This window comes from Heterodontus francisci, chromosome 6 (assembly GCF_036365525.1).
Source record: "Heterodontus francisci isolate sHetFra1 chromosome 6, sHetFra1.hap1, whole genome shotgun sequence".
Taxonomy (NCBI): domain Eukaryota; kingdom Metazoa; phylum Chordata; class Chondrichthyes; order Heterodontiformes; family Heterodontidae; genus Heterodontus; species Heterodontus francisci.
In genome coordinates this window covers 85,748,432-85,770,985 of record NC_090376.1, presented here as the reverse complement: position 1 = coordinate 85,770,985, position 22,554 = coordinate 85,748,432, and the positions used below count along the sequence as shown (strand labels likewise).

Here is a 22,554-nt window from a genome sequence, read left to right as displayed (position 1 = left end):
GCAAGAGATAACAAAGAAGGTGTAGATTGGGTAAAGCCACATAGCTGACCAAAAGGTCATGGAGCAAAGGCAAACAATATGTTAATGGTGTGTTGAAAGACAACGCATTAGTACGGATAGGGTGTTAACGGACTGAAGATTGAACAGCAGCAAGTACAAACATGAAAAAAAAAACAGTGGGTAAGCAAACTGAACAAACTAAGATGAAATGAAATAAACAAAAAATAAATAAAATTGTAAAAAATGTAAAAAAGAATAAAAGAAAAAATAACGAACTCATGCTCACATCTCTATCCTGGGCTTGCTGCAGTGTTCCAGTGAACATCAACGCAAGCTCGAGGAACAGCATCTCATTGACCGATTAGGCACACTATAGCCTGCCGGACTGAACATTGAGTTCAATAATTTCAGAGCATGACGGGTCCCCCATTTTACTTTCATTGTTAGTTATTTTTTCTTTTATTCTTTTTTATATTTTTTACAATTTTATTTATTTTTTGTTTATTTCATTTCATCTTAGTTTGTTCAGTTTGCTTACCCACTGTTTTTTTTCAGGTTTGTACTTGCTGCTGTTCAATCTTCAGTCCGTTAACACCTTTTCTGTACTAATGCTTTGTCTTTCAACACACCATTAACATATTGTTTGCCTTTGCTCCATGACCTTTTAGTCAGCTATGTGGCCTTATCCAATCTACACCTTCTCCTTTGTTATCTCTTGCCCCACCCCCACCTCACTTGCTTATAACCTTTGACATTTCTAATATTTGCTAGTTCCGAAGAAGGGTCATTGACCTGAAATGTTAACTCTGCTTCTCTTTCCACAGATGCTGCCAGACCTGCTGAGTGGTTCCAGCATTTCTTGTTTTTATTGGTGAAGACAAATGTAGGTCCCTTACAATCAGAAACAGGGGAATTTATTATGGGGAATAAAGAAATGGGTGACCAACTAAATGCATACTTTAGTTCTGTCTTCACAAAGGAGGACACAAATATCATACCAGAAATGTTAGGGAACACAGGCCTTAGTGAGAGAGAGGAACTGAAAGAAATCAGTATTAATGGAGAAATGGTGTTAGGGAAATTGATGGGATTGAAGGCTGATAAATCTCCAGGGCCTGATGGTATGCATCCCAGAGTACTTAAGGAAGTGGCCCTAGAGATAGTGGATGCATTGGTGGTCATCTTCCAAGATTCTATAGACTCTGGAACAGTTCCTACAGATTGGAGGGTAGCTAATGTAACCCCACTATTTAAAAAGGGAGGTAGAGAGAAAGCAGGGAATTATAGACCAGTCAGCCTGACGTCAGTAGTGATGAAAATTCTGGAGTCCATTATCAAAGATTTTTTAGCAGAGCACTTGGAGAACAGTGGTAGAATCGAACAGAGTCAGCATGGATTTACGAAAGGGAAATCATGCTTGACAAATCTACGAGAATTCTTCGAGGATGTAACTAGTAGAGTTGATGAGGGGGAGCCAGTGGATGTGGTTTATTTGGACTTTCAGAAGGCTTTCGACAAAGTCCCACATAAGAGATTAGCATGTAAAATTAAAGCCCATGGGATTGGGGGTAGTGTATTGCGACGGATAGAAAATTGGTTGGTGGACAGGAAACAAAGAGTAGGGATAAATGGGTCTTTTTTTGAATGGCAGGCAGTGACTAGTGGGGTACCGCAGGGATCGGTGCTAGGACCCCAGCTATTCACAATATATATTAATGATTTAGATGAGGGAACAAAATGTAATATCTCCAAATTTGCAGATGACACAAAACTGGGTGGGAGGGTGAGTTGTGAGGAGGATGCAGAGCGGCTTTAGGGTGATTTGGACAAGTTGAGTGAGTGGGATAATGCATGGCAGATGCAGTATAATGTGGATAAATGTGAGGTTATCCACTTTGGTAGCAAAAACAGGAAGGCAGATTATTATCTGCATGGCTATAAACTGAGAGAGGGGAATATGCAGCGAGACCTGGATGGTCTCGTACACCAGTCGCTGAAGGTAAGCATGCAGGTGCAACAGGCGGTAAAAAAGGCAAATGGTATGTTGGCCTTCATAGCGAGAGGATTCGAGTACAGAAGCAGGGATGTCTTGCTGCAATTACACAGGGCCTTGGTGAGGCCACACCTGGAATATTGTGTGCAGTTTTGGTCTCCTTATCTGAGGAAGAATGTTCTTGCTATAGAGGGAGTGCAGCAAAGGTTTACCAGACTGATTCCTGGGATGGCGGGACTGACATATGAGGAGAGATTAAGACGGTTAGGATTATATTCACTGAAGTTCAGAGGAGTGAGGGGGGATCTTATAGAAACCTATAAAATTCTAACAGGACTTGACAGGGTAGATGCAGGAAGGATGTTCCCGATGGTGGGGGAGTCCAGAACCAGGGGTCATAGTCTAAGGATACGGGGTAAACCTTTCAGGACTGAGATGAGGAGAAATTTCTTCACCCAGAGAGTGGTGAACCTGTGGAATTCGCTACCACAGAAAGCAGTTGAGGCCAAAACATTGAATGTTTTCAAAAAGGAGTTAGATATAGCTCTTGGATCTAAAGGGATCAAAGGGTATGGGGCAAAAGCCAGAACAGGCTACTAAGTTGGATGATCAGCCATGATCATAATAAATGGCGGAGCAGGCTTGAAGGGCCAAATGGCCTACTCCTGCTCCTATTTTCTATGTTTCTATGTTAATATATAAAGTTCAGAGTGGATGTGAAAAAGAAAATAAGAGAGGCAAAGAGAGAGTATAAAGGTCTGGCAGTTAACATATATAGGATTCCAAAAATCTTCTACAGGCATATAAATAGTATAAGTAGGGTTGGGGCTGATTAGAGACCAAAAAGGGGATTTACGCATAGAGGCAGAGGGCATGGCTGAGCTACTCAATGAATACTTTGCATCTGTCTTTCCCAAGGAAGAAGATGCTGCCAAAATCATAGTAAAAGAGGATTTTGTTGAAGTACTGGATGGGCTAAAAATTGATAAAGAGGAGTTATTAGAAATGCTGGCTGTATTGAAGTTCTTAAGTCACCAGGACCAGATGAGCATACTGAGGGAAGTAAGGGTGGAGAGTGCAGAGGCACTGGCCATAATTTTCCAATCCTCCTTAGATACAGGGGTGGTGCCAGAGGACTGGAGAATTGCTAATTTGATCCAAAAAGGATGTAAGGATAAACCGAGCAACTACAGGCTAGTCTGTTTAACCTTGGTGATGGGAAAGCTTTTAAAATGATAATCTGGGACAAAATTAACAGCTGTTTGATGAAGTGTGGATTAATTAAGGAAAGCGAGCACAGATTTGTTAAAGGCAAATCGTATTTAACTAACTTGTCTGAGTTTTTTGATGAGGAAACAGAGAGGGTTGATGAGGGTAATGTGATTGATGTGGTGTATGTGGATTTCCAAAAGGCACGTGATAGTGTGCCACATAATAGACTTGCCATCAGAATTGAAGCTCATGGAAGAAAGGCAAAAGTGGCAGCATGGATACGAAGTCGGCTGACTGCCAGGAAACAGAGAGGAGTGGTGAATGGTTATTTTTCAGATTGGAGGAAGGCACACAGTGGGGTTGCCTAGGGGTTGGTACCTGGGCCTCTGCTTTTCCTTATATATATTAATAACCTAGACTTAGGTGTACTGAGCGCAATTTCAAAATTTGCAGATGACACAAAACTCAGAAGTACTGTGAACTGTGAGAAGGACTTCAGGAGGACATAGACAGGCTAGTGGAATGGGTGGACATGTGGCAAGTGAAATTTAATGTGAAGAAATGTGAAGTGATACATTTTGGTAGGAGAGAGGCTAAACAAAATAAAGGGTACAATTCTAAAATGGTTGCGGAAGCAGAGAGACTTGGGAGTATAAATGCACAAATCGTTGAAGTTTGCAGGGCAGGTTTAAAAAAAAAAGCATCTGGGATCCTGGGCTTTATCAATAAAGGCATACAGTACAAAAGCAAGGAAGTTATGAAGAACCTTTAGAAAACACTGGTTTGGGCTCTACTGGAGTATTGTGTCAAATTCTGCGCACCCACTTTCAGAAGGATGTGAAGGCTTTAGAGGGGGTATAGAGAAGATTTATGAGACTGCTTCCATGGATGAGGGACTTTATGTGGATAGATTAGAGAAGCTGGGGTTATTGTCCTTAGAGAAGGGAAGGTTGAGAGGTGATTTAACAGAACTGTTCAAAATCATGAGAGGTCTAGACGAAGTAGATAGAGAGGAACTTTTCCCATTGCCAGAAGGGAACCAAAGCATACCAATTTAAGGTGACTGACAAAAGGACCAATGGCTTCATGAAGAAAAACTTTTTTATGCAGTGAATGGTTAAGATCCAGAATGTACTACCTGAGAGTGTGGTGGAGGCATATTCAATCGTGGCTTTCAAAAGGGAACTAAATGAGCACCTGAAGAGAAAGAAATTGCAGGACTAGTGGGAAAGGGTAGGGGAGTGGGACGAGCTGAGTTGCTGTTGCAGAGAGCCAGCATGGACATGATTGACTCCTTCTGCGCTGTAACCATTCTATGATTCTGTTCTGTGCCCTAACTATAACTTTCCAAAGTTCTCTCAATTCAGGAACCATTCCTTTAGATTGCAAAATTATACATGGCACTCTGCTATTTAAGAAAGGTGACAGAGAGAAACCGTGGAATTATAGACCAGTTAGCCTAACGTCTGTTGTCATGAATTACTAGAATTTACAACTAAGGATAGGGTGACTAAATACATTGAAAATTTTCAGCTGATCTGAGAGAGCCAGCATGGATTTATAAAGGGTAGGTCATGCCTGATAAATCTGATAGAATTATTTGAAGAGCTAACTACAGTGGTGGACAGGGGGTGTTATTTATATGGACTTAGGAAAATAGGAGCATGAGTAGGCCATTCAACCCATCGAGCCTGCCCCGCAATTCAATATGATTATGACTGATCATCCACTTCAACGTCTTTTCCCCACACTATCCTTGTATCTATCTTCCAGAATGCATTTGATAAAGTCCCTATGAAGAGACTGTTAGCTAAAGTTGAAACTCATTGAATGGCAGGCAAATTATTGATCTGGTTAGGAAATTGGCTGAGCAGAAGGAGATAGAGAGTAGGAATAATAGGCAGGTACTCTAATTGGCAGGATGTGACTAGTGGTGTCACGCAAGGATCTGTGTTGGGGCCTCAATGATTCACTGTATTTATTAGTGACTTAGATTTGACGATGACACAAAGATGGGCAGTATTGTAAGCAACGTAGATGGACGCGTAAAATTACAAAGAGATATTGATAGACTAAGTGAATGGGCAAAACTGTGGCAAATAGATTTCAATGCAGGCAAATGTGAGGTCATTCGCTTTGGACCTGAAAAGGATATTAAGGAGAACAGAAAAGTTCGATAGGGAGAAACTATTTCCGCTCACTGGGGCAGTTTAAAACTTAGAGCTAAACATTTTAGGAGTGAAATTAGGAAACACTTCATGGCAGGAGTGGTAAAAATTTGGAACTCTCTTCTGTAAAAGGCAATTGATGTTAAATCAATTGTTTATTTTAAAACTGAGATTTGTAGATTTTTGCTATCCAAAGGTATCAAGGGATGTGGGACAAAGGCGGGTATATGGGGCGAGGTCACAGATCAGCTATGATCTCATTAAATGTCAGAACAGGCTTGAGGGACTAAATGATCTACTCCTGTTCCTATGTTCCTAGATATTATGTCCATTAGTAAATTTCTCTTCTGTTGAGAAGATATACAATTTGCATGTTTCTGAGGCAGTCGTGACACACATTACATGGGTAATTTCATAAAGCTCTGCTGTGAACGCCCAGCTTTGCCAGATGCACACTTGGGTTACAGATAGGACTCTAACACTGTAACCATGATTCTCTCAGCTGTGTAGGCAGCAGTGTTTGGCAAAATTACACCTTGTACATGAAGTGGTGCATACTCCAATGCACTGAACTAAGGCATAGTGATATGTAGCTTCATATCCATTCTCCCTCATATAGTTAGGATTATAAATTCGTAAACTTACAGGAACCACTTCCCCAGTATGGGAAATCCCAGTATGAGATTCACTATTCCGTAGCTAGTTGAAGTATGGAATGGCAGAAGAGGCCTGGAAGTAAGTCTCCAATTTGTGACCTCTAATCCTTTCAAGCTATCTGTATCCAGGGTTGATCAGTTGAGTAGCCAGTCAAATCAACTACTGCCTTTCAACGTGTGGGCTGACCTGGCAGCTGGGTTTGGTTTCCTATCGATCCAAGACAACAAAGGAACATAGGAGCAGGAGTAGGCCATTCAGCCCTTCGAGCCTGCTCCACCATTCTAGATCATGGCTGATCATCTACCTCAATGCCATATTCCCACACTGTCCCCATATCCCTTGATGTCATTAGCAAATAGAGATCTATCGATCTCTGTCTTGAACTTACTCAGTGACTGAGCTTCCACCGCCCTCTGAGACAGAGAATTTCAAAGATTCACCACCCTCTGAGTGAAGAAGTTTCTCCTCATCTCAGTCCTAAATGGCTTGCCCTTTATTCTGAGATTGTGTCCCCTGGTTCTAGATCCCACAGCCAGGGGAAACATCCTTTCTACCTCTACCCTGTCTATCCCATTAAGAATTTTATAAGTTTCTATGAGATCGCCTCTCATTCTTCTAAACTCCAGAGAATACAGGCCCAGTCTCCTCAAACTCTCCACATAGGACAATCCCACCATCTCACGAGTCAGTCTGGTGAACCTCCAGCAGCACTCCCTCTATGGCAAGTATATGCTTCCTCAGGCAAGGAGACCAGAACTGCACACAATATTCCAGGTGCAGCCTCACCAACGGTCCATACAATTGAAGCAAGACTTCTTTGTCCTGTACTCAAATCCTCTTGCAATAAAAGCTAACATACCGTTTGCCTTCCTAATTGTTTGCTGCACCTACATGCTAGCTTTCAGTGACTTATAGACAAGGACATCTAGGTCCCTTTGGACATCAACACTTTCCAATCTCTCACCATTTAAGAAATGCTCTGCACATCCATTCTTCCTACCAAAGTGGATAACCTCACACTTATCCACATTATATTCCATCTGCCATATTCTTGCCCACTCACTCAGCCCATCCAAATCCCCTTGAAGCCTCTTTGCATCCTCCTCACATTCATATTCCCACCAAGTTTTGTGTCATCTGCAAACTTGGAAATATTACAATTGGTCCCCACATCCAAATCATTGATATAGATTGTTAACAGCTGGGGCCCAAGCACTGATCCTTGTGGTACCTCACTGATCACAGCTGCCAATCTGAGAATGAACAATTTACTCCTACTCTCTATTTTCTGCCTGTTACCCAATCCTCAATCCATGCTAGTATATTACCCTCAATCCCATGCGCTTTAATTTTGCTTCGTAACCTCTTATGTGGGACTTCACCAAAAGCTTTCTGAAATTCCAAATACACCACATCCAGTTGTTCCCCCTTATCCACTCTGCTAGTAACATCCTCAAAAAACTCTAACAAGTTTGTCAAACATGATTTCCCCTTCATAAATCCATGTTGACTCTGCCCAATCAGACCATTATTTTCTAAGTGTCCAGTAATCACATCCTTTTTAATAGATTCTAGTAGTTTCCCTACTACCGACGTCAGGCTAACATACGAACATATGAATTAAGAGCAGGAGTAGGCCACTCGGCCCTTCGAGCCTGCTCCGCCATTCAATAAGTTCATGACTGAACTGATTACTCCACATTTTCACCTACCACTGATAACCTTCCACCCCCTTGCTTGTCAAGAATCTGTCCACCTCTGCCTTAAAAATATTCAAAGACTCTACTTCCACTGCCTTTTGAGGAAGTGAATTCCAAAGACTCATGACCTTCTGAGAGAAAAAATTTCTCATCATCTCTATCTTTTTTTTTATTCATTCATGGGATGTGGACGTCACTGGCCAGGCCAGATTTATTGCCCATCCCTAATTGCCCTTGAGAAGGTGGTGGTGAGCTGCCTTCTTGAACCACTGCAGTCCATGTGAAGTAGGTACACCCCCAGTGCTGTTAGGAGGGGAGTTCCAGGATTTTGACCCAGCGACAGTGAAGGAACAGCGATCGGCAGGGCTGGGTTTGCCGCTGTCGTTTCCAGTGCCTAGGTTGATGCCGGGTGGCCCGCCCGTTTTTATTCCTTTTTATTGACTTCGTAGCGTTAGATACAACTGAGTGGCTTGCTAGGCCATTTCAAAGGGCATTTAAGAGTCAACCACATTGCTGTGGGTCTGGAGTCACATGTAGGCCAGACCAGGTAAGGACAGCAGATTTCCTTCCCTAAAGGACATTAGTGAACCAGATGGGTTTTTACAACAATCGACAATGGTTTCATGGCCATCATTAGACTAGCTTTTTAATTCCAGATTTATTAATTGAATTCAAATTCCACCTTCTGCTGTGGTGGGATTTGAACCCATGCCTCCAGAGCAACACCCTGAGTCTCTGGGTTACTAGTCCAGTGACAATACCACTACGCCACCGCCTCCCCCGTGGGTGACCCCTTATTTTTAAACAGTGACCCCTAATTCTAGATTCTCCCACAAGGGGAAAGATCCTTTCCACATCCACCCTGTCAAGACCCCTCAGGATCTGTGCTTCCCTGTTTTCTCTCTCCCTCCTTTCTTAAACAGTGGGGTTACATTTGCAACCTTCCAATCTGCAGGCACCATTGCAGAATTTATAGAATTTTGAAATATGATCACCAATGCATCCACAATATCTCTGTAGCTATCTCTTTCAACACACGAGGGTGATGATCATTGGTTTTAGTTTTTAGTTTAGTGATACAGCACTGAAACAGGCCCTTCGGCCCACCGAGTCTGTGCTGACCATCAACCACCCATTTATACTAATCCTACACTAATCCCATATTCCTACCACATCCCCACCTGTCCCTACATTTCCCTACGACCTACCTATACTAGTGGCAATTTATAATGGCCAATTTACCTACCAACCTGCAAGTCTTTTGGCTTGTGGGAGGAAACTGGAGCACCCGGAGAAAACCCACGCAGACACAGGGAGAACTTGCAAACTCCACATAGGCAGTACCCAGAATTGAACCCAGGTCGCTGGAGCTGTGAGGCTGCGGTGCTAACCACTGCGCCACTGTGCCGCCCTGGGTCCTGAGGATTTGTTAATTTTCAGTCCCATTAATTTCTCCAATACTACTTTTTTACTTACCCGAATTTCTTTCAGTTCCTCATTCTCGCTAGACCCTCGGATCTCAATTATTTCATGAAAACTTCTTGTATCTTCCTCCATGAAGACAGACACAAAGTAATTATTTACCTTCTCTGCCATTTCTCTATTTCCCATTATAAATTCTCCTGTCTCTGCCTATACTGGACCCACATTTGTCTTTGCTAATTTTTTCCTTTTTACATACCTATAGAAGCTTTTACAATCCATATTTATATTTCTTGCTAGTTTCCATTCATATTCTATTCTCTCTTTCTTTATCAATTTCTTGGTCCTCCTTTGCTGGATTCTAAAATGTTCCCAATCCTCCGGCTTATGACTTTTTTTTGGCAACTTTATAAGCCTCCCCCTTTGATCTAATACTATCTTTAACTTCCTTTGTTAATCACGGCTGACTCGCTTTCCCTATTGGGATCTTTTGCCTTAAAGGAATGTATGTTTTTTGAAAACCATGCATTAATTCTTTATATATTAGCCATTGTCTTTCTACCTTCAAACCTTGTAATGTATTTTTCCAATCCACCATGGCCAACTTGCTCCTCATACCTTCATAATTGCCCTTGTTTAGATTTAAGACCCTAGTTTCAGATTGAACTTCATCTTTTTCAAACTTAATGGAAAATTAAATCATTCTATGGTCACTTTTCCCTACGGTTCACCAGATTATTAATTAGCCCTTTCTCATTTCATAATATTAGATCCAAAATAGCCTGTTACCTAGTTGGTTGCTCAACATATTGCTCCAGAGAACCATCTCGGACACATGCCAGGAATTTTTCCACAGCATTGGTGCTCATTAGATTTACCCAGTCTATATGTAGATTGAAGACACCCATAATTACTGCATTGCCCTTTCTACATGCACTTCTAATTTCCTGACTTATACCATGCCATAGATTAACACTACTGTTTGGTGGTTTGTAAACCACTCCTACCAATAATTGTTGCCCCTTGCTGTTTCTTAGCTCCACCCAAACAGATTCTATAACCTGTTCTTCCCATCGAAGATTCTCTCTCACTAATGCACGAACCCTATCCCTTATTATCAGCACTACCCCATCTAATTTTCCTTTTTGCCTGTCCTTCTTAAATGTCGAATATCCTTTAATATTCAGCTCCCAGTCTTGGTCACCCTGCAGCCACATCTCTGTAATGGCAATTAAATCATACCTAGAATTTACTTCTACTTGCGCCATCAGCTCACATACCTTTTTGCGAATGCTGCATGCATTCAGAGAGAGTGCCTTGAATTCTGCCTTTTTAACACTTTTCTGTATTTTGACCCTGGTTACTTTTAGCATTTGTTTCTGCTGCTTCCCACTTTCATTCACAGCTTTTCTACTTCCCATAACCAGCTTTGTTTTTCTGCTATCTGAATTCCCTCGCAGGATCCCGAACTCCTGACAAGCTAGTTTAAACCTTCCAACAACAGCACTTGCAAATCTTCCCGTGAGGATATTTGCCCCAGTCCTGTTAAGGTGTAACCGACCAAGCTAACAAACAGCCTACAGTAACTTGGAATGGAAGTCAGACACAGAGGATCAGATTTCCCTTAAGTTTAGCATTGACTAAACAAAGAAGTGAATTTAGCCAGTTAACACAAATAGTGTTGTGTGCTTTTTTTATTTTCTATGTTATACAGAGTGCGATCAAACAATGTAAAATTCACTGTAATAATTATGTTATTTGTTCACATATATGCAAACCAAATCAGCTCGATGAGTTACAATTAATCTCATTTCACTAGAGTGCGCATCAGCGTGCCTTTCAGACGATAGGAGAAATGCAAGTCGGGGACATGCAAGATCACAGTACCGAGCCCACATAATGAGGAGTTACACTGTTAAAATCCCCAGATATTGAGCCATAAAGATAAACTCCTGATAGTAAGGGATGTGAAATCCACTTACAGGATAGACCAGTGATGCTAACAGAGTCCAGACCTGAAATTTATAACAATATGCTACAAACTGATAACAAGAAATCAATGTCCTCTCAAAATACTTTTGTTGTGTTCAGCTTGTTCATTTCAATGCGCAGTGCCTTTAAAGTTTTTGCATGGCTGCACAGGTATGCTTCATCTTAAAGGGGACTACTTATGAGCGGCCTGCATGGTGCTTTCCAGATTGCTGCACAGCCACGTGCTTACGCAGGTTACAGGGAACATTGGCAGCACTATTGCTACATAGTTTCTATCAAGAGTATCAGGACAAGAATAACTAATTGTATTTCTATATAGTGTATTTAAAATAGTAAATCTCCCAAAGTACTTCATGAAGTGAAGCAGATGGCAAGCAGTGATAGGATGGTGATGAACAAAGTCATCGTCAAACAGATAATTTGTGGAAGCTTTTGAGGAAGGACTGAAAGGCAGCAACATAGAGCGTGGATAGAACAGATGTGCAGAATGAAGAGCATACAGTGGCACATAGGGCTGGCAGAGTTTATAGAGAGCAAGGGATTTGATGAGGATATGGATTTGGCATTTAATGCACTGGAGCTTCAGAGCTAACTGAGGTTCACTACGAAAGGGTCAGAGGAGTGCATGACTTAGTCTCTGTAATTAGGGCACACTTTTGGATGAGTTGTAAATTATGTAGAGTTTAGGAGGATGGCAAGGAGTAAGTTGAGCTCGGAGGTGATGAAAAGTATCGAAGGATTTCAGTGGTAGTGCTGAGTGAGATGAGGGCCGAAGAGGGCAATGTTGCAAAGGCAGAAATAGGTAGTGTCTGTGATGGCTAGGACATGGGGATTGAAACGTAAACAGGACAAAAATGTTTTCCACTGTTGGACTCAGTCTCAGCAAACAGGGAAGAGATGGAATTAAGGGCTAGGATATACATTTTTAGTAGATGAAAGAGTCTGGCTTCAATTTTGCTGATAAGTTGGAGAAAATTTGATATCAGACAAAAATTATATTGGTAAAACAAAGGAGAGATTCTTTCACTTGCACTGCGCATCATCAAGTGCATTCCATGTGCAGCATATCTTGTAATAGTTTTTTTTTATATTAGTGCTTATTTCTTCTCATAGACTCACAGAATCAGAGAATTGTTTCAGCTCCAAAGGAGCAATTTACCTAGTGCTACTCTACTCTCTTTTCTCCATAGCCTTGCACATTCTTCCTTTTCAGATAACAATCCAATTCCCTCTTAAATGCCTGAATTGAACCTGGCTCCACCACACTCCCAGGCAGTGCATTCCAGATCTTAATCACTCGTTGTGTGAAAAGGTTTTCCTTATATCGCCATTGTTTCTTTTACCAATTACCTTAAATCTGTGTCCACTTATTCTTGCTCCTTCCACCAATGGCAACAGTTTTTCCTTATCTGCTCTGTCCAGACCGCACATGATTTTGAATACCTCTATAAAATCTCCTTTCAACCTTCTCTTCAAGAAAAACAGTCTCAACTTCTCTAATCTATCTGCATAACTGAATTTCCTGATCCCTGGAACCATTCACATGAATTTTTTCTGTACTCTCTCTGAAGCCTTCACATCTTTCCTAAAGTGTGCCGTCCAAAAATACTCCAGTTGGGACTGAACCAGTGTTCTATACAAGTTTAATATAATTTCCTTGCTTTTGTACTCTATTCCCCTACTAATAAAGCCTAGTATGCTTTATTAACCGCGTTCTCAACCTGTTCTGCCACCTTCAATGATTTATGCACATATACACCCAGGTCCCTCTGGTCCTGCACCCCTTTTAGAATTGTACCCTTTATTTTATATAGTCTCTTTGCTTTCTTTCCACCAAAATGAACCACATCACATTTCTCTGCATTAAATTTCATCTGCCACTTGTCCACCCATTCCACCAACCTGTCTATGTCCTTTTGAAGTTCTACACTATCCTCCTCACAGTTCACAATGCTTCCATGTTTTGTATCGTCCACAAATTTTGAAATTGTGATCCATACGCCAAGATCTAGGTCATTAATATAGATCAGGAAGAGCAAGGGTCCTAACAACGACCTCTGGGGAACTCCACTACAAACCTTCCTCCAGTCAGAAAAACATCCATTAACCACTACTCTTTGTTTCCTGTCACTCAGCCAATTTCATATCCATGTTGCTACCGTCCTTTTTATTCCATGAACTGTTAATTTACTCACAAGTCTGTTGTGCGGCACTTTATCAAATGCCTTTTGGAGGTCTATGTACATCACATCAACAGCATTATCCTCATTAATCTTCCTTGTAACCTCATCAACAAACTCCAGCAAGTTAGTTAAACATGATTTTCCCTTAACAAATCCATGCTGACTTTCCTTCAATAACCTAGATTTGCCCAAGTCACTTTTAATTTTGTCCCGAATTATTGTTTCTGGAAGCTTCTCCATCACCGAGTTTAAACTGACTGGCCTGTAGTTGCTGGGCTTATCTTTACATCCTTTTTTGAACAAGGGTGTAACATTTGCAATTCTCCAGTCCTCTGGCACCACCCCTGAGCCTAAGGAAGACTAGAAAATTATGGCCAGTGCCTCCACAATTTCCACTCTCACTTCCCTCAGTATCATTGGATGCATCTCATCCAGTCCTGGTGCCTTATCAACTTTAAGTACAGAAGCCTATCCAATACCTCCTCCTTATCAATTTTAAACCCTTCAAGTGTCTGAATTGCCTCCTTTTTCACCCTGAGTTGCGCAGCATTCTCTAGGTAAAGATAGATGCAAAGTATTAGTTTAATAGTTCAGCCATGCCACATTCCTCCATGTGTAAATCCCCTTTATGGTCCCTAATCAGCCCAACTCTTCCTTTTACCACCCTTTTACCATTTATATGCCTATATAAGACTTTAGGATTCCCTTTTATGTTAGCTGCCAGTCTCTTTTCATACTTTCGCTTATTTGCTTTTTCACTTCCCTTCTGAACCTTCTATATTCAGCCTGGTTCTCAGTTGTATTATCCACTTGACATCTTTCGAGTGGATAATTTTTCTTCTTCATCTTAATTTCTATCGTTTTCGTCATCCAGGGAGCTCTGGATTTGTTTGTCTTACCTTTCCCCTTCATGGAAACACACTTTGACCCTGCCTGAACTATCTCTTCTTGAAAGACAGCCCATTGTTCAGTCACCATTTTTCCTGCCAACCTTTGATTCCAATTTATCTGGCCCAGATCAATCTTACACCATTGAATTTGGCTTTCCCCCAGTTAATTATTCTTACTCTGGATTGTTCCTTGTCCTTTTCCATAGCCAACCTAAACCTTATGATACAATGATCACCGTCCCCTAAATGTTCCCCTATGACACTTGAGCCACTTGGCCCACCTCATTCCCAAGAACCAGGTCTAGCAATGCCTCCTTTCCTGTTGGACTGGAAACATTCTGCTGTAGAAAATTTTCCTGACCATGCTGTAGAAATTCTTTCCCCTCTCTGCTCTTTACACTACTACTCAAGTCTATATTTCTGTAATTAAAGTCCCCCATTATAACTACTCTATTTCCTCTGCCATTCTAATGATATTTTTGTTTACAATTCACTAATATGTGCAGCACAATGGGATGAATAGTAGAAAATCAGCTCACTTTGTTAAAACAACACAAAATTCTACTCAGGATAAATGTCAGTTTCTTTAAAGCTTGCTCGAATGTTTCTTAATGGAAAAAAAACACAAAACTGCAAGAACTGTTTAACTGATGCATCCCGTCAAGGCAGTAATTCATGCTCTTAGCTGCATGCTTTAATGTGTCTGGAATTTTGGCTCAAAGCTATTTTATGTCTAGATTTATTAAAAAAAGGGATAGAATATTTAAACAATAAATTATGCTAATCTCTATATTTGATAGAGAAGCATTTCTCATCCTCCCTTTGACCATTTTTACATTATTTTACTTGCAGAAGAGTTGTGATATAAATTAAATAATGTTGAACCTGATTGTAAAAACCTTGTGGAGTAATTACTTATAATTCATCTGTGGACATTTAATTATTTGAGTGAAAATAAATAGTATGTTTTTGTGCAACAATTCAGTAGATGTGTACTGTCTGTAGTTGTAATAGGTAACAACTTAGTGAGTGGTTACAGGGCACATGACTACTTCTGTGGAGAACAAATATTAATTATGGCTGAATTCCAGCAGGAACAAGACTTGGGCCGGAATTTTGCATTAGACGGGAGGCCCCATCCCCCAGCCGAGAGGTTGGTGGTGAGCTCATCTCCGCCGGGCCTCGGGAACGAGACTGGGATTTTTCGCTACCCAGGCCTTTAATTAGTCTTCGGCAGGAAGTCCCGCCTAATGGAGCTGCCGGCCAGTCAGCGGGTCGGCAGCTCTTAGTCCCAGCAGCGCCACCGGGAGAGGTGAGCACTGCTGAGACTATACCCAACCATCACAAGCAAGATGAAGGATGGCCCTAGAACTAAGGTAAGCTTTTAGGGTCTTGCCGGGGACAATTGGTCAGGCCCCAGGGAGGCTAGGGGCGTCGGTTGGGGGAGGGGATGTTGTGCGTTGGGGGCAGTTGAGGCTTCGGGGGTGGCCCTCCGTGGCACACAGCGTGCCCGATCTGAGGGTCCCCCACCAGCCAGCAAGAAGGCCGCCTGGTTTTCCCAGGCGGGGTTTTTGAGGCCTCTGCTGTCTGGCCGCCAAGGGTAAAATACTCGCGGTGGCAGGTATTGGCCCTTAAGTGCCAGTAGATTGGCCTGGGGCAGGTGGGTCATTTCTCGCTGCTGTCCCCCTGCGTAAAATTGCAGCGGGGGAGGGAGGGGGTTGTGACTCGCACCACCCCCCCCCCACCTTCCACACAAATTTACGCCGCCCAGCCCCCCCTCCCCACCCTCACCCATCCCTGCCACCAGCCAGCTCATTTGGGGAGCATAAGATTCCGGCCTTGGTTCCAAAAGTATTCAAAAGATCATGGCTGACCTCAACTGCACCATTCTGCTCACTGCCTATATCCCTTGATTCCCTGCGACCCCAAAAATCTATCTATCTCAGCCTTGAATATGTCAATGATGGACTATCTACAACCATCCGAGGTAGAGAATTCCAAAGAGTCACAACCTTTTAGTGAAGAAATCTCTCCTCATCTCAGTCCTAAATGATTGATCCCTTTCCTGTGCCCCATGTACTAGATTCCCCAGCCAGGGAAAACAATGTATTAGTCTAGGAAACTGTCACAAAAGTATTCTACAAACTCATCTTCCAGACTACATTTGCAAATTTGATATGTACAGTCTAGATGAAGATTAAAGTCCTCCATGATTATTACAGTGCCTTTGCTACAAGCTTCAATTATTTCATGCTTAATGTTCTGTCCAACAGTATAACAACTGTTATAAACTACCCCAGCAGCATTTTCTGACCATTGTAATTCCTAACCTCCATCTTATTCGACTTCCTAATCTTCTGAGCCAAGATCCTTTCTTACTACTGTCCTTATGTAAATCTTCATTATCAGGGCTACTCCTTCTCCTTTTCCATTCTGCCTGCCTTTTCAAAATGTTAAATACCCTGGAATATTTATTTCCCAACCTTGGTCACCTTGCAGCCATGTCTCTATATCAACCTCATTTCCACGTCTATGTAATGGTGATTATATCAACCTCACTTATTTCTGTTTATGCTGCTAGTTAATCTATCTTGTTAGGAATGCTTCATGTATTCAGATAAAGAGCCTTTAATTTTATTTATTTTTGACTATTTTTTGTATGGGCCTTATTCACTGATGCACAATCCCATTAAACTTTCTGTCCTTTGCTGTCCCACTCTGCTTGTTTTCACCCAAATTGCTACACTACTCTATTGTCTTGAGTTTTCTCTTTAGATTTCTGAATTTCCCTTCAGCTGACCCCTCACCCTCTCTTTTAGCTTAAAGGATGCTGATCCAAGCCTGGTTTAAGTGGAGTCCATCCCAACGGAACAGTTCCCTCTTTCCTCAATACTGGTGCCAGTGCCCCATGAATCAAAACTCCTTCTTCCCACACCATGCTTTGAGCCACACATTTAATTCTCTAATCTGCTTGATCCTATGCCAATTGGCATGTGGCTAAGGTAACAATCCAGAGATCATTAGCCTTGAAATTCTGCTTATTAATTTAGAACCCAGTTCCTCGAACTCCCTCCGCAGAACCTCATTCTTAGTTCTACCTGTGTTACTGGTTCCTATGTGCAACCGGACGCTTCAGTTTGTCCATCCACCCTGCAGTCCTTGTTCTCATCCACACAGCTATCAAATACCTTGTTTCTGTTGGTCAAAGTCAAGGACTGAGTATCTTCCATCACTACATCCTGGATTTTCATAATCTGCCTGGCTCGTAGTCACACTCTCCCATTCCTGACCATTGACCAACTCTCTAAAGTTCTACTGAACCTAAGGAGTGTGACTGCCTCCTGGAATAAAGTGTCCAGGTAACTCTGGCCCTCCCTGATGCCCTGTAATGTCTGCAGCTTGGACTCCAGCTGAACAACTGTGAGCCACAGTTGCTCAAACTGCAGACATTTACCACAGATATTGTTGTCTGGGATCGCATGCTCTCCATGAACTCCCACATGCTGCAGATAAGGCACACCACCTGCCTTGACATATCTATCTAACCTTATTTATTTATTTGATTATTTAATTAGTTACTAATTTAGTAAAGTAATAGCAGATTACAGTTTCCTAACTTAAAGACAAAACAAAAACACTCACCAGCTACTGGAAATAAAATAAAAATAAAAAAGCAGCACCTCCTTCCCCCTCTGCACTGAATTCCCACTTGCACCAAATTCCTGATGCTTGCCCATTTTCCAGGTGGGATTTACAGTGGGTGTCCAGAGATCTATTTGAAGTGTGAATATACCTCTTAAGTGGAGGGTGCAATCACTACTGCCAGATTGGTCAGTGATATTGTTGGGAGGTGGAGATTCTTGCTAATGGGTTGCAAGGCTGCCCCCAGATTCTCTTATGGCTCTGTGGAAGCTCTATTGTAAGAGCTGAGGGCAAAGAAAGACAGTCTGCTTCCCAGCAGTGCGAAGAACATACACTAAAGTTGGAGGTGGTAGAGGCCCAAAGGATCTGAACTCAATGTAGGAACTACTTCAATAACTTGACCACAGCAGCAAAGGTGAGTACAGCTTTCTGAACAAATATCTCCCCTCTATCACATTCTTCAGCACAAAATCACAAGGGCACCCCAGAAAGCTCTCTTACTCATTCAAATCATACATTCACAGTTAAGACAATGAGTTAGTTCCTTGTAGTATAAATAGTGATCAACCTATGATGACTAAATGAACACAGGTGAATAGTGCAACCTAAAATCTTCGCTGATCTCTCAACAAGAATCCAAGATGGACTTTTGAAGTGAAAGAGGTGAACAGTAAGTAGAATTAAGATGCACGCTGTAAGTGGCTATCACTTCGATGTGAAGCAATATTCCTCTGACTGGCAAACTCTGGAAGAGACCTAACAAACAAACACTTACCATTACAGTCAAACTGTGCTGAGCCTGAGCTTCATGATCCAACTTTTCAGCTATGCTCAACTTGCCTGTACTCTGGTCAAGCTGGAATTTACGGATGCTTATAGGATCTATACTGCTGTGGATAGAGTAGGTCAACTTGTTTTTCTCATCCCTGTCAGTTGCTTTAATGTGCAGAATCTCAGTATATATGGTAGCATCCTCAGAAATGGTTACATCATAGCTCGGCTGGGAGAATACTGGACCATTATCGTTGCTGTCAAGTATTTTTATAAATACCTGTAATTCAAAACAGGGTACAATTAGAGATTTAGCTCAATTTTTATAACAATGTGCTTTCAAGAATAAGTCAAATTATTTAATTTCTGCTCCATAAATATTAATAATTGGACATTTATCTGCAGTAAAAGTGTAAGAAATGACAGTATTTGAAATCTCAGATTTTCAAAAATGACTGAGGTCACAACAAATGAAAAGAAAAACCACAGAAAAAGTCTTAAAGCTGTCATGAATAGATGACATCAGTAAGTCCCCCATTTTATTTATTCAGCATCCTCTGCTAAAGGAATCTGAATCCACAATCATCTGTTATTTCACAGTCCTACTGACTAATCTAGTTCCAAACTGAAGTATATCATATGATTTTCAGTCTATTGGTTGCTTCCCTTGCATTATAGCAACATGAAGAGATGAGGTTCTATCAGAATAGATGCTATATTCCTGCAAGACAGACCAGCACTGATGGGGAGAGGTATAAGGGCTGTTGAATTGAGAAGAGGCAGTGAAGACACAAACTCTATTGAGATGCCCAGTCTCTCCAAGGAACATGTGGAAATATTGTCCTGCTCAGAGTGCCGCAAAGATCAGTTTTGGGCCTCAGCTATTTACAATCTATATTAATGACTTAGACGAAGAGACCAAAGGTAATATATACGACCATACGAATTAGAAGCAGAAGTAGGCCATTCAGCCACTCGAGCCTGCTCCGCCATTCAGTAAGATCATGGCTGATCTGTTTCTGTCTTGAATTCGACACTCCCATCTACCCGATAACCTTTGATTCCCTTGCCTAACAAAAATCTATCTACCTCTGCCTTAAAAATTTTAATGACCCCGCCTCCACCAACTTCTGAGGCAGAGAATTCCAAGGTTGCACAACCCTCTGAGAGAAAAAATTTCTCCTCGCCTCTGTTCTAAAAAGGCGACCCCCTAATTTTCAAACAGTACCCCCTTGTTCTGGACTCACCCACAAGAGGAAACATCCTTTCCACATCCAGCTTGTCAAAACCGTTCAGGATCTTATATACTTCTATCAAGTCTCCTCTCACTCTTCTAAACTCCAGTGAAAACAAGCCCAGTCTGTCCAACCTTTCCTCATAAGACAACCCGCTCATCCCAGGTATCAATCTAGTAAACCTCCTTTGAACTGCCTCCAATGCATTCACATCCTTTCTTAAATAAAGAGGCCAAAACTGCACACAGTATTCGAGATGTGTTCTCAGCAATGCCCTGTATAACTGAAGCATAACATCCTTACTTTTATTTTCAAAACCTCTCGTAATAAAGGATAGCATTCCATTAGCCTTCTTTATTACTTGCTGTACCTGCATACTAACTTTTTGTGATTCATGCAGTAGAACACCTAGATATCTCTGCACCTTGGAATTCTGCAGTCGCTCCGTGTTTACGAAATACTCTGTTTTTGTATTCTGCCTGCCAAAGTGAACAACTTCACATTTTCCCACATTATACTCCATCTGCCAGATTTTTCCCCACTCACTCAACCTATCTATATCAGTCTGCAAGCCCAATCCTTATGTCTTCTTCACAACATACTTTTCTACCTATCTTTGTGTCATCTGCAAATTTAGCTACCATGCCATCGCTTTCCTCTTCAAAGTCATTGATATAAATTGTAAAAAGTTGAGGCCCCAGCACAGACCCCTGCAGGACTCCACTCATCACATCCTGCCAATCAGAAAATGACCCATTTTTGCATACTGTCTGTTTTCTGCCAGCTAGTCAATCTTCCATCCATGCTAATATGTTACCCACTACATCATGAGCTCCTACTTTCACAATAACATTTATGTGGCACCTTGTCAAATGCCTTCTGGAAATCCAAGTACAGTATGTCAACGGGCTCCCCTTTATCCACAGCACATATTGCTCCTTCAAAGAACTCCAATAAATTGGTTAAACATGATTTCCCTTTCACAAAACCATGCTGACTATTCCCTATTACCTTAAGTTTTTCTAAGTGCCCAGCTATAGCCTCCTTAAAAATCTTTTCTAAACCTTCCCCACGACAGACATCAAACTAACTGGGCGAGAATTACCTGTTTTCTACCTCCCCCACTTCTTGAATAGAGGGGTTATATTTGCTATTTTCCTGTCTGATGGAACCTTTCCAGAAACCAGCGAATTTTGAAAAATTAACACCAATGCATCTACTACCTCATTAGCCACCTCTTTTAATATCTTTGATCTTAAGGATCCTAGGATGAAGCCCATCAGGACCCAGGGACTTGTCAGCCCACAGCTCCATCAGTTTGCTCAGTACCGCTTCCCTGGTGATTATAATTTCACCATGTCCCTCTCTTCCTTCCACCTCCTGATTTACAGCTATTACTGGAATGTTTTAGTATCTTCTATAGTGAAGATAGAAGCAAAATATTTGTTAATTTCATCTGCCATTTCCTTATTATCTACTATCAACTCCCCATTCTCACTCTCCAGAGGACCAACACTCACTTACTATTTTCCTTTTTAAATACCTGCAGAAACTCTTGCGATCCATTTTTACATTTCTAGCTAGCTTCCTCTCATACTGTAATTTCTTTCTCCTGATTAACCTTCTCTGCTGTTCTCGATATTCTGACCAATCATCTGACCTGCCACTCATCTTTGCACAATTATATGCTTTTTCCTTAGGTTTGATGCTTTCCTTAACTTCTTTAGTTAATCACGGATGGTGGGTCCTTCCCTGAGAATTTTTCTTTATGGTAGGAATATACTTATTCTGAGTATTCTTAAATATCCCCTTGAATGTCTGCCACTGCTTCTCTATTGATCTATCTCCTAGCCTAGTAACCCAGTTCTAAGTTTACTGATGATACAAAGCTAGGTGGGAATGTAAGCTATGAGGAGAACACAAAGAGGCTGTAAAGAGGTATAGACAGGTTAAGTGAGTGGGCAACAAGGGGGCACATGGAGTATAATGTGGGGAAGTGTGAGGTTATTCACTTCGGTAATAAGAATAGAAAAGCAGAATATTTTTTAAAAGGCGTGAAACTTCTAAATGTTGATGTTCAGCGAGACTTAGGTATGCGCGTACAAGAACACAGAAGGTTAGCATGTAGGTACAGCAAACAATTAAGAAGGCAAATGGCATGTTGGCGCTTATTGCAAGGGGATTGGAGTATAAGAATAAGGAAGTCTTGCTATAATTGTACAGGGCTTTTGTGAGACTACACCTGGCGTACCGTGTGTAGTTTTGGTCTTCATATTTAAAGAAGCGTAAAGTTACATTGGAGGCAGTACTGCGAAGGTTCACTAGATCAGTTCTTGGGATGAGAGGGTTGTCCTGTGATGAGAGACCGAGTAAATTGGCCCGATACTCTCTGGAGTTTGGAAGAATGAGAGGTGGTCTCATTGAAGCATACAAGATTCTGAAGAGGCTTGACAGGGTAGACACGAGGTGGTTGTTTCCTCTGGCTGGGGAATCCAGAACATAGGGCCACAATCTTAGGATAAGGGGTCGATCATTTAGGATTGAGGTGAGGAGATATTCCTTCACTCAAAGGATTGTAAATCGTTGGGACTATCGACCCCAGAGGGTTGTGGATGCTCTATTGTTGAGTATATTTAAGGCTGAAATAGACAGATTTTTGGTCTATCAGCAAATCATGGGATATGGGCAG

At 41.6% G+C, this 22,554-nt stretch overlaps 1 protein-coding gene across 4 annotated transcripts in view; it reads right to left on the bottom strand.

The window, feature by feature from the left end:
• The window catches only part of fat3a (FAT atypical cadherin 3a), an 874,448-nt gene that overhangs the window by 179,356 nt on the left and 672,538 nt on the right, over positions 1–22,554 (bottom strand). For all 4 annotated transcript variants that reach the window (XM_068033985.1, XM_068033988.1, XM_068033986.1 and 1 more), the window contains one exon: positions 18,635–18,910. In XM_068033985.1, the coding sequence (XP_067890086.1) occupies positions 18,635–18,910 (276 nt within the window). The remainder of the gene's footprint in view (positions 1–18,634; positions 18,911–22,554) is intronic.